At 38.3% G+C, this 13,690-nt stretch overlaps 1 protein-coding gene across 1 annotated transcript in view; it reads right to left on the reverse strand.

Annotated features, from left to right (window-relative positions):
* Nucleotides 1–13,690, reverse strand: part of LOC138078042 (disintegrin and metalloproteinase domain-containing protein 32-like) — a 179,474-nt gene that overhangs the window by 110,656 nt on the left and 55,128 nt on the right. The window contains exon 7 of the mRNA XM_068970509.1: nt 11,232–11,303. Within this exon, the coding sequence (XP_068826610.1) occupies nt 11,232–11,303 (72 nt within the window). The remainder of the gene's footprint in view (nt 1–11,231; nt 11,304–13,690) is intronic.

A 13,690-nucleotide genomic window follows, 5' to 3' on the forward strand; every position in this document is an offset into this window, starting at 1 on the left:
CTGAGTGACTGAATTGAACTGAACTGAAGTCTGAATCAAGCTCTGAAGAATGCACACTATCCTTGGATGTTCCACAGGACCCTCAAGATAAACATATTCAAAACTACACTGAGTATCCTCTCTCAAAAATATGCTCCCCTGCAGATTTCCACTTCCTCATTATCTATTCTTCTATTATCATTTATGACCTCCCACATTTATTATACTACATGTTCTATGACAGCAAAACTTCTTCTGTTTTGTTCTCTACTCTATTCCCAATAAATAAAACAGTTACTGGAGATGTAGGAGATGCTTCATGAAGTTATCCAAAAAATGAATAAATCAAATCAATTTCAGTTCAGTTCAGTTCAGTTCAGTTGCTCAGTCGTGTCCGACTCTTTGCGACCCCATGAATCACAGCACGCCAAGCCTCCCTGTCCATCACCATCTCCCAGAGTTCACTCAGACTCACGTCCATTGAGTCCGTGATGCCATCCAGCCATCTCATCCTTGGTCATCCCCTTCTCCTCCTGCCCCCAATCCCTCCCAGCATCACAGTCGTTTTCAATCAGTCAGCTCTTCACATGAGGTGGCCAAAGTACTGGAGTTTCAGCTTCAGCATCATTCCTTCCAAAGAAATCCCAGGGTTGATCTCCTTCAGAATGGACGGGTTGGAACTCCTTGCAGTCCTAGGGACTCTCAAGAGTGTTCTCCAACACCACAGTTCAAAAGCATCAGTTCTTTGGCGCTCAGCCTTCTTCACAGTCCAACTCTCACATCCATACATGACCACTGGAAAAACCATAGCCTTGACTAGACAGACCTTAGTCGGCAAAGTAATGTCTCTGCTTTTGAATATACTGTCTAGGTTGGTCATAACTTTTCTTCCAGGAGTAAGCGTTTTCTAATTTCATGGCTGCAGTCACCATCTGCAGTGATTTTGGAGACCCAAAAATAAAGTCTGACACTGTTTCCACTGTTTCCCCATCTATTTCCCATGAAGTGATGGGACCAGATGCCATGATCTTCGTTTTCTGAATGCTAAGCTTTAAGCCAACTTTTTCACTCTCCTCTTTCACTTTCATCAAGAGGCTCTTTAGCTCCTCTTCACTTTCTGCCATAAGGGTGATGTCATCTGCATATCTGAGGTTATTGATATTTCTCCCGGCAATCTTGATTCCAGCGTGGGCTTCTTCCAGCCCAGCATTTCTGATGTACTCTGCATAGAAGTTAAATAAGCAGGGTGACAATATACAGCCTTGACGTACTCCTTTTCCTATTTGGAACCAGTCTGTTGTTCCATGTCCAGTTCTAACTGTTGCTTCCTGACCTGCATACAGATTTCTCAAGAGGCAGGTCAGGTGGTCTGGTATTCCCACCTCTTTCAGAATTTTCCACAGTTTATTGTGATCCACACAGTCAAAGGCTTTGGCATAGTCAATAAAGCAGAAGTAGATGTTTTTGTGGAACTCTCTTGCTTTTTCCATGATCCAGCGGATGTTGGCAATTTGATCTCTGGTTCCTCTGCCTTTTCTAAAACCAGCTTGAACATCAAAATTTACAAGTTCTTCTAACTGACCCTCAGTAACTTAAAATTGGCCTTTCCCATCTATTGATTTATAAAAGTTTGTCTTGATTACTGCAACAGTCTCTTAAATGCTTTATCTTTCTTCAGTCTTTTCACCAGCATTCCTGCCCCTACACTGTTTACAAACATGATTCTAAAATGAAAATATCAACACATCATTACTCTGATTAAAATCGTTCATTGACTGTCTATTACCTTTAGGATAAAATCCAAGTATCATGTCAGTTCTTCATTTCTTTCCCTTTCCCCTCTTCAGCCTTGTGTATTAATCATCCTGAACTTCTTTCAGTTATCTGAACAGAACAGTCTTATATGCCCTTGCAAAGAAAGGTTTCCCAATAGGTCTTCCTTTGCACTATCCTCCTCCCACTGCCAAACTAACCAAATCAGAACACAACCTCCAACAGTCTCCTTTATCAGGGTTTGTTGTTGTTGTTGTTGTTGTTGTTGTTGTTGTTGTTTCAGTTTTTCACTTTTACAGGTTAGTGAAAAATGAAAGTGTTAGTTGCTCAGTCATGTCTGACTCTTTGTGACCCCAGGGACTGTAGCCCATCAGGCTTTTCTGTCCATGGGATTCTCCAGGCAAGAATACTGGAGCGGGTAGCCATTCTTCTCCAGAGTATCTTTCAAGCCCAGGGATCTAGCCCAGGTCTCTTGCATCTCTTGCACTGCAGGCAGATTCTTTACAATCTGAGCCACCAGGTTCTCATGCTCCAATTCCCCTGCCCTAATCATCCAAAGGCAAGGTACGAAATACCTTTAAACAACCTCGATTCTCCAGAACCCACTGCAACTTTCCAAACTAGCCGATCCTAAACCTGTTTACCTTACCTTGCTACTTCTTCCTATAGGAACCATAATAAAGGTTCCTGCCATGTTTTCTATGGCTCCTTCTGTCTCTTGACCTACTCTTGGTGATTCCCCGCATGGCATGACGTGGTACGCCCTTTCCTGCTGGGAACTGTGAAACAAAGCGTCTTTCCAATAGCAATCATCTCCCCATCTGTTGTCATCAACATGCCTAAATAATAATAAAATCTACATTTTCAAACACCTACTTACATGTTCTTATAGTATCCCAGGTTACAGCTGTGTCTCTATGTCTTTCTCCAGTAATGCACTGTTTTTCTTTTATTTTTTAAATTATGAAAGTATGATAACACACTTACAAGAGATTTGGGAAATACAGAACAAGGTTACATATAGTTCCACTATGTATTACAATTATTTTTTAAGTAGGTAAATTAAGATTCTTAGTTGGACTTTCAATATCAGATTCTCAAAAATTAATGGAATGAATATACAGAGAAGTAGAAGGATATAGTAAACCTGAAGAGCACTATGAGCTAATTCAATATAATTAAGATTTATACAATTTTCACACAACAGTAGGATAAAAATTCTATTCAAGTTCCCATAGATGTAAACTAGGAGACACTGGAATATATCCAGGGACATAAGTGAAGTGGAAGTCATTCAGTCGTGTCCCACTCTTTGCGACACCATGGCCTATACAGTCCATGGAATTCTCCAGGCTAGAATACTAGAATGGGTAGCCTTTCCCTTCTCCAGGGTCCAGGGACATAAAACAAGGTATAAAAATTTCATGGTATAAAGGTGCTGAAATCATACAGAGTCTGTTCTCTTATCACTCTGGAATTATTTTAGAAATAAATATCAAAAGATATTTGAAAATAACCCACATATTTTCAAGTGCAATGTGGCATTTACCAAGAGTTCTTTGACTTAGCCACTGAAAACCTCAATAAAGTTAGACAACTGAAAAAAACAGAGGGTGACTGCAGAGAAGAAACTATTTTGGTGAGAAATTAATACCCAAATGAGAAATTAATACCCAAGATACTTTTAAAAATCCCATATATGTGGTAATCCAATTTTCAATGATGAATATATCTAAAATGCCCTAAAGAAGGAAAATCACAAAATATCTGCAATAGAATAAAAATGAAGAGAATTTACCAGAACTTGTTGCATGCAGCTGAAGCTTCTCAGTGCAATTAAATACAATGTGGAGTCTTGAATAATGTGTGAAAACAAATAATGGACACTAGCATAAAATTTTGTGAAATGTGAACAAAATCTGCACTTCAGTTAGTAATACTGTATCACATGTTAATTTCCTGGCTTTTTTTAAAAACATAATATTTAAAGTCTCAGAATTGGATTAAAAGTTTCAAGCCTGATTTGAACTTTTTTTAAAAAATCATTAAGATAATAAATTTTCTAGAATTTCAGCAGTAATACTAGATGCCAAAATACATGGAACTATATCAATGTTTTGAGTGAACATAAATTAGAAATCTAGCATTTTATTCATACTGAGTCAAACAAGCGGAATCAAAATGTCATAAATATTTTAGATAGGCAAAATTCATAAATTTTCCAAAATATATATTATACACACTATTTATACATATATATATACACACATATATATACATATATACACACACACACACACACACAAAAGGCTTGAGAAAGAACAACCACATCAAAAAAGAGACAGAGAAATCAGAACACACAAACTAAATGAAATGAGAAGACCGAATACAAAATAGAAAAAGCAAAACGTCATCATATAATCCAGTTGTTTTCAGACATGCCTGCTCCTTAGAAACACATCTGGAGCTTTGGAAAACAAAAACGGTACTTTGGCAATTGTTTTTGTTTTTTTTTAATTTCAAGAAAATTCTGATATACATTTAATTTTTTTAAAGTGATTACAGGATTATCTATTAAATGGTAGCTTTAGTGATTCTATTATTTTCTGTTGATCAACCATGATACAGTCGCATTAAAACAAATAATCATTATATAATCAAAATAGTAAAATATGTTTATCAGTTTTCACAATCAATAGGCAAACAAACATAAAAGATAATTGGAATTTCCAGTCATAATTGAAACATGATGAACCTAACAGTATAAAATAATTACGTACTAATTGGGGGATTAAGTAGAGTGATATGGTAAGTGGAAGAGCATACATGCACATGTTTTCATCCACTCAGCGAGTCTATGTCACTTGGTTCAGTTGAATTCAGTTGAGTCACTCAGTTGTGTCCAACTCTTTGCGACTTCATGAACCACAGCACTCCAGGCCTCCCTGTCCATCACCAACTCCCGGAGTTCATCCAAAACCATATACACTGAGTCAGTGATGCCATCCAACCATCTCATCCTCTGTCGTCCCCTTCTCCTCCTGCCCTCAACCTTTCCCAAAAACAGGGTCTTTTCAAATGAGTCAGCTCTTCACATTAGGTGGCCAAAATATTGGAGTTTCAGCCTCAACATCTGTCCTACCAATGAACACCCAGGACTGGTCTCCTTTAGGATGGACTGGTTGGTTCTCCTTGCAATCCTAGGGACTCTCAAGAGTCATCTCTGACACCACAGTTCAAAAGCATCAATTCTTCAACACTCAGCTTTCTTTAGAGTCCAACTCTCACATCCATACATGACTACTGAAAAAACCATAGCCTTGACTAGATGACCTTTGTTGACAAAGTAATGTCTCTGCTTTTTGACATGCTATCTAGGTTGGTCATAACTTTCCTTCCAAGGAGTAAGCGTCTTTTAATTTCATGGCTGCAATCACCATTTGCAGTGATTTTGGAGCCCAGAAAAATTAAGTCAGTCACTGTTTCCACTGTTTCCCAAAATTTGCCATGAAGTGATGGGACTGGAGGCCATGATCTTAGTTTTCTGAATGTTCAGCTTAAAGCCAAATTTTTCACTCTCCTCTTTCAATTTCATCAAGAGGCTCTTTATTTCTTCTTCACTTTCTGCCATAAGGGTGGTGTCATCTGCATATCTGAGGTTATTGATATTTCTCCAGGCAATCTTGATTCCAGTTTGTGCTTCATCCAGCCCAGCGTTTCTCATGATGTACTCTGCATAGAAGTTAAATAAGCAGGGTGACAATATACAGCCTTGACATAAGTATTCCTTTTCCTGTTTGGAACCAATCTGTTGGTCCATGTCCAGTTCTAACTGTTTTTTTTTTTTTTTTTTTTTTTTTTTTAATTTTAAAATCTTTAATTCTTACATGTGTTCCCAAACATGAGCCCCCCTCCCACCTCCCTCCCCATAACATCTCAGTGGGTCATCCCCCTGACCTGCATACAGGTTTCTCAAGAGGCAGGTCAAGTGGTCTGGTATTTTCATCTCTTTCAGATTTTTCCACAGTTTACTGTGATCCACACAGTCAAAGGCTTTGGCATAGTCAATAAAACAGAAATGTTTTACTGGAACTCTCTTATGTTTTCCATGATCCAGCAGATGTTGGCGATTTGATCTCTGGTTGCCAGTATTCTTGCCTGGAAAATCCCATGGATGGAGGAACCTGGTAGGTTACAGTCCATGGAGTCGCAAAGAGTCAGACACGACTGAGTGACTTCACTTTCACTTTCACTTTCCTCTGCCTTTTCTAAAACCAGCTTGAACATCTTGAAGTTCATGGTTCATGTATTGCTGAAGCCTGGCTTGGAGAATTTTGAGTATTACTTTACTACCATGTAGATGAGTGCAATTGTGCGGTAGTTTGAGCATTCTTTGGCATTGTCTTTCTTTGGGATTGGAATGAAAACTGACCTTTTCCAGTCCTGTATCCACCGCTGAGTTTTCCAAATTTGCTGGCATACTGAGTGCAGCACTTTCACAGCATCATCTTCCAGGATTTGAAATAGCTGAACTGGAATTGTATCACCTCCACTAGCTTTGTTTGTAGTGATGCTTTCTAAGGCCCACTTGACTTCACATTCCGGGGTGTCTGGCTCTAGGTGAGTGTGAGTGACCACACCATCATGATTCTCTGGGTCATGAAGATCTTTTTTGTACAGTTCTTCTGTGTATTCTTGCCACCTCTTCTTAATATCTTCTGCTTCTGTTAGGTCCATACCATTTCTGTCCTTTATTGAGCCCATGTTTGCATGAAATATTCCCTCGCTATCTCTAATTTTCTTGAAGAGATCTCTAGTCTTTCCCATTCTGTTGTTTTCCTCTATTTCTTTGCATTGATCACTGAGGAAGGCTTTCTTTATCTCTCCTTGCTATTCTTTGAAACTCTGCATTCAAATGGGTATATCTTTCTTTCTCTCCTTTCCTTTTCACTTCTCTTCTTTTCAGAGCTATTTGTAAGGCCTCCTCAGACAGCCATTTTGCTTTTCTGTATTTATTTTTCTTGGGGATGGTCTTGATTCCTGTCTCCTGTACAATGTCACGAACCTCCGTCCATAGTTCATCACGCACTCTGTCTGTCAAATCTAGTCCCTTAAATCTACTTCTCACTTCCACTGTATAATCATAAGGGATTTGATTTAGGTCATACCTGAATGGTCTAGTGGTTTTCCCTACTTTCTTCAATTTCAGTTTGAATTTTGCAATAAAGAGTTCATGATCTGAGCCACAGTCAGCTCCCAGGCTTGTTTTTGCTGACTGTATAGAGCTTCTCCATCTTTGGCTGCAAAGAACATAATCAATCTGATTTCGGTATTGACCATCTGGTGATGTCCCTGTGTAGAGTCTTCTCTTGTGTTGTTGGAAGAGGGTGTTTGCTATGACAAGTGCGTTCTCTTGGCAGAACTCTATTATCCTTTGCCCTGCTTCATCCTGTACTCCAAGGTCAAATTTGCCTGCTACTCCATGTAACTCTTGACTTCCTACTTTTGCATTCCAGTCCCCTCTAATGAAAAGGACATCTTTTCTGGGTGTTAGTTCTAGAAGGTCTTGTAGGTCTTTATAAAACCGTTCAACTTCAGCTTCTTCAGCATTACTGGTTTGGGCATAGACTTGGATTACCGTGATAGTGAATGGTTTCCCTTGGAAACGAACAGAGATCATTCTGTTGTTTTTGAGATCGCATCCAAGTACTGCATTTTGGACTCTTTTGATGACCATGATGGCTACTCCATTTCTTCTAAGGGATTCCTGCCAACAGTAGTAGATATAATGGTCATTTGAATTAAATTCTCCCATTCCAGTCCATCTTAGTTCACTGATTTCTAGAATGTCTAGAATGTTCACTTTTGCCATCTCCTGTTGGACCACTTCCAATTTGCCTTGATTCGTGGACCTAACATTCCGGGTTCCTATGCAATACTGCTCTTTACAGCATCATTTGGTTCACATTTACATTTAAGATAAATTATCAGTATGTATGATCTGATACTGTTTTCTTAATTATTTGAGGTTTATTTTGTGTAGGTCTTCTCCTTCTCTTGTGTTTCCTGCCTAGAGAAGTTCCTTTAACATTTGTTGTAACGTTGGTTTCATGGTGAGGAATCCTATTAAACTTTGCTTGTCTGGAAAGCTTTTGATTTCTCCATCAAATATGAACAAGAGTCTTGCTGGGTATTCTTGGTTGTAGGTTTTTTTCCTTTTATCACTTCAAATATATTGTGCCACTCCTTCTGGCTTGTAAAAAAAGCGAGATTTCTGTTGAGAAATCAGCTGATAACTTTATGGGAGTTCCCTTGTATATTATTTGTCCTTTTTCCCTTGTTGCATATTTTATCTTTGTCTTTAATTTTTGTCATTTTGATTACTATGTGTCTCAGTGTGTTCTTCCTTGGGTTTATCTTGCCTGGGACTCTTTGTGCTTCCTGGACTTGGTTGACTATATCCTTTCCCATGTTAGGGAATTTTTCAGCTATTATTCTTCAAATATTTTCTCAGGTCCTTTTTCCCTTCTCCTTCCAGAACCCCTGTAATGTGACTGCTCATGGGTTTAATGTTGTCCCAAGCGTCTCATAGGCTGTCTTCACTTTTTTCATTATTTTTTCTGTATTCTTTTCTGCAGCCGTGATTTCCACCCTTCTGTTCTCCAGATCACTTATCCGTTTCTCTGCCTCAGTCATTCTGCTATTGATTCTTCATCTCTAGTGTACTGTTATCTCTGTTCATTTGTTCTTCAGTTCTTCTAGGCCTTTGGTAAACATTTTTTACATCTTCATTCTTTTTCCAAGACCCTGGATCATCTTCACTATCACCATTCTGAATTCTTTTTCTGGAAGGTTGCCTATCTCCACTTCATTTAGTTGTTTTTCTGGAGTTTTTTCTTGTCCCTTCATCTGAGACATAATGTTCTGCTTTTTCATTCTGAGTAACTTCTGTAATGTGGCTTTTGTTCTAGCCATTGTAGGAGTGTGGTTCTTCTTTCTTTTTCTGTCTTCCTCTGGTAGATGAGGCTAAGAGCCTTGTGGAAGCTTCCTGATGGGAGGGACTGGCAGTGAAAGAAACTGGGTCTTGTTCTGGTGGGCAGGGCCATGCTCATTAAATCTTTAATCCAATTATTTGCTGATGGGTGGAGTTGTGCTTCCTTTCTATTAGTTGTCTGGCTTGTGGCAGCCCAGCCCTGGGGTCTATGAACTCTGTGTGGGGTTAATGGCAACCTCCAGAAGGACTTACACCAAGAGGCATTTTCCAGGACTGCTGCCAGTGCCATCATCCCTGCAGAAGCCACTGCTGACCCACACCTCCACAGGAGACTCTCCAACACTAGCAGGTAGGTCTGATTCGGCCTCCTGTGGGGTCACTGCTCCTTTCCCTTGGGTCTTGGTATATGGAAGATTTTGTTTGTGCCTTCCAAGAGTCAAGTCTCTGTTTCCCTCAGTCCTATGGAAATCCTATAATCAAGTCCTGCTGCCTCCAAAGTCAGGTTCTGTGGGCATTCCCAGTCCCTTTGCCAGATCTCCTAGCTGGGAAGCCTGACGTGAGGCTCAGAATCATCACAACAGGGAAGAAGGAGAACTTCTTTGGTATTATTTTTCTCCAGACTGTGGGTGGCCTAGCTGGCAGGTAGAGGATTTTATCATGTTTGCACCCCTCCTACTGTCTCAATGTGGCTTCTTGTCTTTGGACATGGGGTATCTTTTCTGGGGACATGGGGTTCCATCATCATCCTGTCAATGGCTGTTCAACACCTCATTACGATTTTGGTGCTCTTGCAGGAAGAGATGAGTGCATGTTCTTTTACTCCACCACCTTGAACTGGAAACTTTACACTGTGTTTTTATTGTACCATAGACTCCCTCAATCTGGCACTGAATTCACTAGGCTACAATTGTGGATTTAAAATTTGTGAAGGGACTGAAGATATCACTATTCTTCTTTACATGCCCAATATCTGGTAACACCGATGTCATATTTAGCTCAATATTTGTCTTATTAAAGAATATATAAATATTTGCAAAAACATAGAAAAGAGATGCTTAATCAGCATTTTATAACTGGCAAATCTGGCAATTTGGACAAGAAGCTCTTAAAACAACATAGTCCTGAAACAAGAATTGATGCTTTTGAACTGTGGTGTTGGAGAAGACTCTTGAGAGTCCCTTGGAATGTGAGGAGATCCAACCAGTCCATCCTAAAGGAGATCAGTCCTGGGTGTTGAGTGGAAGGACTGATGCTGAAGCTGAAACTCCAGTACTTTGGCCACTTGATGCGAAGAGCTGACTCACTGGAAAAGACCCTGATGCTGGGAAAGATTGAGGGCAGGAGGAGAAGGGGACGACAGAGGATGAGATGGCTGGATGGCATCACCAACTTGATGGACATGGGTTTGGGTGGACTCCGGGAGTTGGTAATGGACAGGGGGTCCTGGTGTGCTGTGGTTCATGGGGTCACAAAGAGTTGGACACAACTGAGTGGCTGAACTGAACTGAATCCTAAAACAAAATAATTTTCATAAATCAAAATATTTCCTGGAAATTTAGTCATCTTTACCAGAAATATCTCAGCTTTCTCCTAATGTTCCTTTTGCTCTTTTCCCTAATACTCATTTAATAAGTATTTTAATATCCTTCCCTAAATCTCTCCCGTCTCAAACTCTCAACTCACTTCCTGACAAGCTTTACAATCCTACAAATAGAATTGGAAATCAGTATGATTCACATTCTCTGTGGTTTTCCACAGATGTGATAATCAAATATTTCAGAAAAAAAATCTATAAAATATGTTTTATCCCTGTTTTCTGAAATCTTTGAAGTATGGGAGAAATAAAGCAACATTTTACTGAAAACAAACTAAGTTATCACCTCAAGAGTCTGAAGTTCAGAGGTCCTCAAATTGTTTATGGGAATAAGTAATCTAGAGGAGCATTTAGACTAGACTCAATCAGCTGCATGAATAAAACCATTAAAAAATCTTGATACTTTAACGTAAGCTGCTGCTAAGTTGCTTCAGTCATGTCCGACTCTGTGCGACCCCATAGATGGCAGGCCACCAGGCTTATCATAAATGGTTATATCATCATTAATTCTGTGCCAATAAATATCTTATTAGCCAAACATTTTCTAGACTACATGCTGCTCTTCAGGTACCCTAAAACAAGAATTAATGCTTAAAGAATTTCACTTAAAAATATCACCATTAAAAATTTTATGGATTGAGAGAGACTCTAAAGTTGTGAACTATCAGAAAAATAATAATAAAACCATTTTGTTATGCAGGTTTGTCACAAAGAGATTTCAAATAAAATATTTCTGATAGAATTAGTGCAATTTTGAATATTTGGTTCTTCACTGTTCTCTGGGAGTGACATGGAAGTAAGAAGACTGGAATATTTAAGTTCCTTTCTAGCTAGGGATAATCATACATTCGTATCAAATATTCAAGTGCAAAGAAAAAGTAAAACACATACCAAAGCTTTGTCTACCACGATATGCATTTCTAGATAAAGAGGAATTAAATCAGTTGAAACAGTTGATTCTGGCTAGAAAAAAAACAACATTTAAAGACTTGAAAACTTTCACAACTTGTTTATTCTAAACTTTTAGAATATTTACACCTTTATTTAATCATAGTTGAAATATATACATATATACACTTAAATTATAAGCCGATGTTTTGATATACTTATGCAATGTGAAATAACTGCCACAATCATGCTAATTAACATATCAACTCTCATATAGTTACCATTTTCTTTTTTCTTGTATGTGTGCATGTGTGTGTGTGTGGTAAGAGCACATAAGATCAACCCTCTCAGAAAATTTAAATTTTACAATACAATAATTGCTTACTACAGTTATGCTACTGTTTATTAAATTTCCAGAACTTACTTATTTGCATAGATCAAACTTTATAGCCTTTAACCAACACTTCCCTGTTCCTGTTGGCTTGCAGCCTCTGACAAATACCACTGCACTGTGTCTATGGGTTTGACTATTGTAGATTCCACATAAAAGTGAGATGTAGTATTTGTCTTTCTGTGTCTGGCTTATTTTACTAACATAATATCCTCAGTTCAGTTCAGTCATTCAGTCTTGTCTGGCTCTTTGCTACCCCATGGGTTGCAGCATGCCAGGCTTCCCTGTCCATCACCAACTCCCACAGCTTACTCAAATTCATGTCCATTGCATTGGTGATGCCATCCAACTATCTCATCCTCTGTTGTCCCCTTCTCCTGCCTTCAATCTTTTCCAGCATCAGGGTCTTTTCCAATGAGTCTCCTCTTTGCATCAGGTGGCCAAAGTATTGGAGTTTCAGCTTCAAAATCAGTCCTACCAATGAATGTTCAGGATTGATTGCCTTTTAGGATTAACTGGTTTGATCTCCTTGCCATCCAAGGGACTCTCAAGAGTCTTCTCCAACACCACGGTTCAAAGCATCTATTCTTCAGCACTCAGCTTTCTTTATGGTCCAACTCTCACAACCAAACAAGACTACTAGAAAAACCATAGCTTTGACTACATGTACTTTGTCAGCAAAGTAATGTCTCTACTTTTTAATATGCTGCCTAGGTTGGTCATAGCTTTTCTTCCAAGGAGCGTCTTTTAATTTCATGGCTGCAGCCACCATCTGCAGTGATTTTGGAGCCCAAGAAAATAAAGTCTTTCACTGTTTCCATTGTTTCCCCATCTATTTGCCATTTAGTGATGGGACTGGATGCCATGATCTTCGTTTTATCAATGTAGAGTTTTAACATCCTCAAGATTCATCCATATTGCCAAAAATGGCAGCACTTTCTTCTTAAGGCTGAATAACATTCCACTATATTGATAAATGTACATAACAATTTATTTAATCATTAATTTATCCAGATACTCAGATTGGTTCATATTTTTGCTACTGCAAATAATGCTTCAGTGAACACAGGCATGCATATATGTTTTCAAGTTAGTGCATTTGTCTTCTACTAAGAAGAATTATGATTTCGGGTCTTATATTCAAGTCTTTAATCCATTTTGAGTTTATTCTGTGTATTGTATAAAACAGTGATCAATTCATTCTTTTGTATGTCACTGTCCAGTTTTCCTAATACCATTTATTGAAAAGTCTGTCCTTTCTCAATCATATATTTTTGGTTCTTCTGTCATAAATTTATTAACCATATATATTTGGGTTTATTTCTGTCTGTTGGGTTTATTTATAGTCTGTTCCACCAACCTGGGTATATCTTTTCATGTCAGTATAATATTATTTTAATGAATATAGTTTTGTAATATACTCTGAAATCAGAGAATATGAAGACTCCAGCTTTGTTTCCTTTCTCAAGATTGCTTTGTTATTTGGTGATTGTAGTTCCATACAAATTTAAGGATTATTTTCCTGTTTCTTTGAAAAATACCATGGGAATTTTATAGGGATTGCATTGAATATGTAGATTGCTTTGGGTAGTATGGAAATTTTAACAACCTTGATTCTCCCAATCCATGAGCATGGAATATCTTTCCATTTGTTTGTGTCTTCTTCAATTTCTTTCATCTATATCTTGTAATTTTCAATATAGAGTTCTTTCACTTCCTTGGTTAAATTTATTCCTAGGTATCATATTCTTTTTGATGCATTGTAAATGGGTTGTTTATTTCTGCTTTTGACAGTTTATTAGTGGTGTATAGAAACACAACAGATTTCTGTACATTTGTTTTGTATCCTGCAAATTTACTGAATTCGTCTATTAGTTTCAACAGTCTTTCTGTTATGGAGGCCTCTTAGATAATCATCAAGACTGCAGCCTGAGAGGCAGACTTCTAATTACATGCACATCTATTGGTTAAGTGTAATGTTTCCCAGACACTTCAGAGGGTAAGTGCTATCTTTGAGTACTCCATCTGCCCTAGTTTTTAAAAGTATTACCCCAGTTTTTGAAGCTGCCCT

The sequence above is a fragment of the Capricornis sumatraensis genome, chromosome 4, assembly GCF_032405125.1.
Source record: "Capricornis sumatraensis isolate serow.1 chromosome 4, serow.2, whole genome shotgun sequence".
NCBI lineage: Eukaryota > Metazoa > Chordata > Mammalia > Artiodactyla > Bovidae > Capricornis > Capricornis sumatraensis.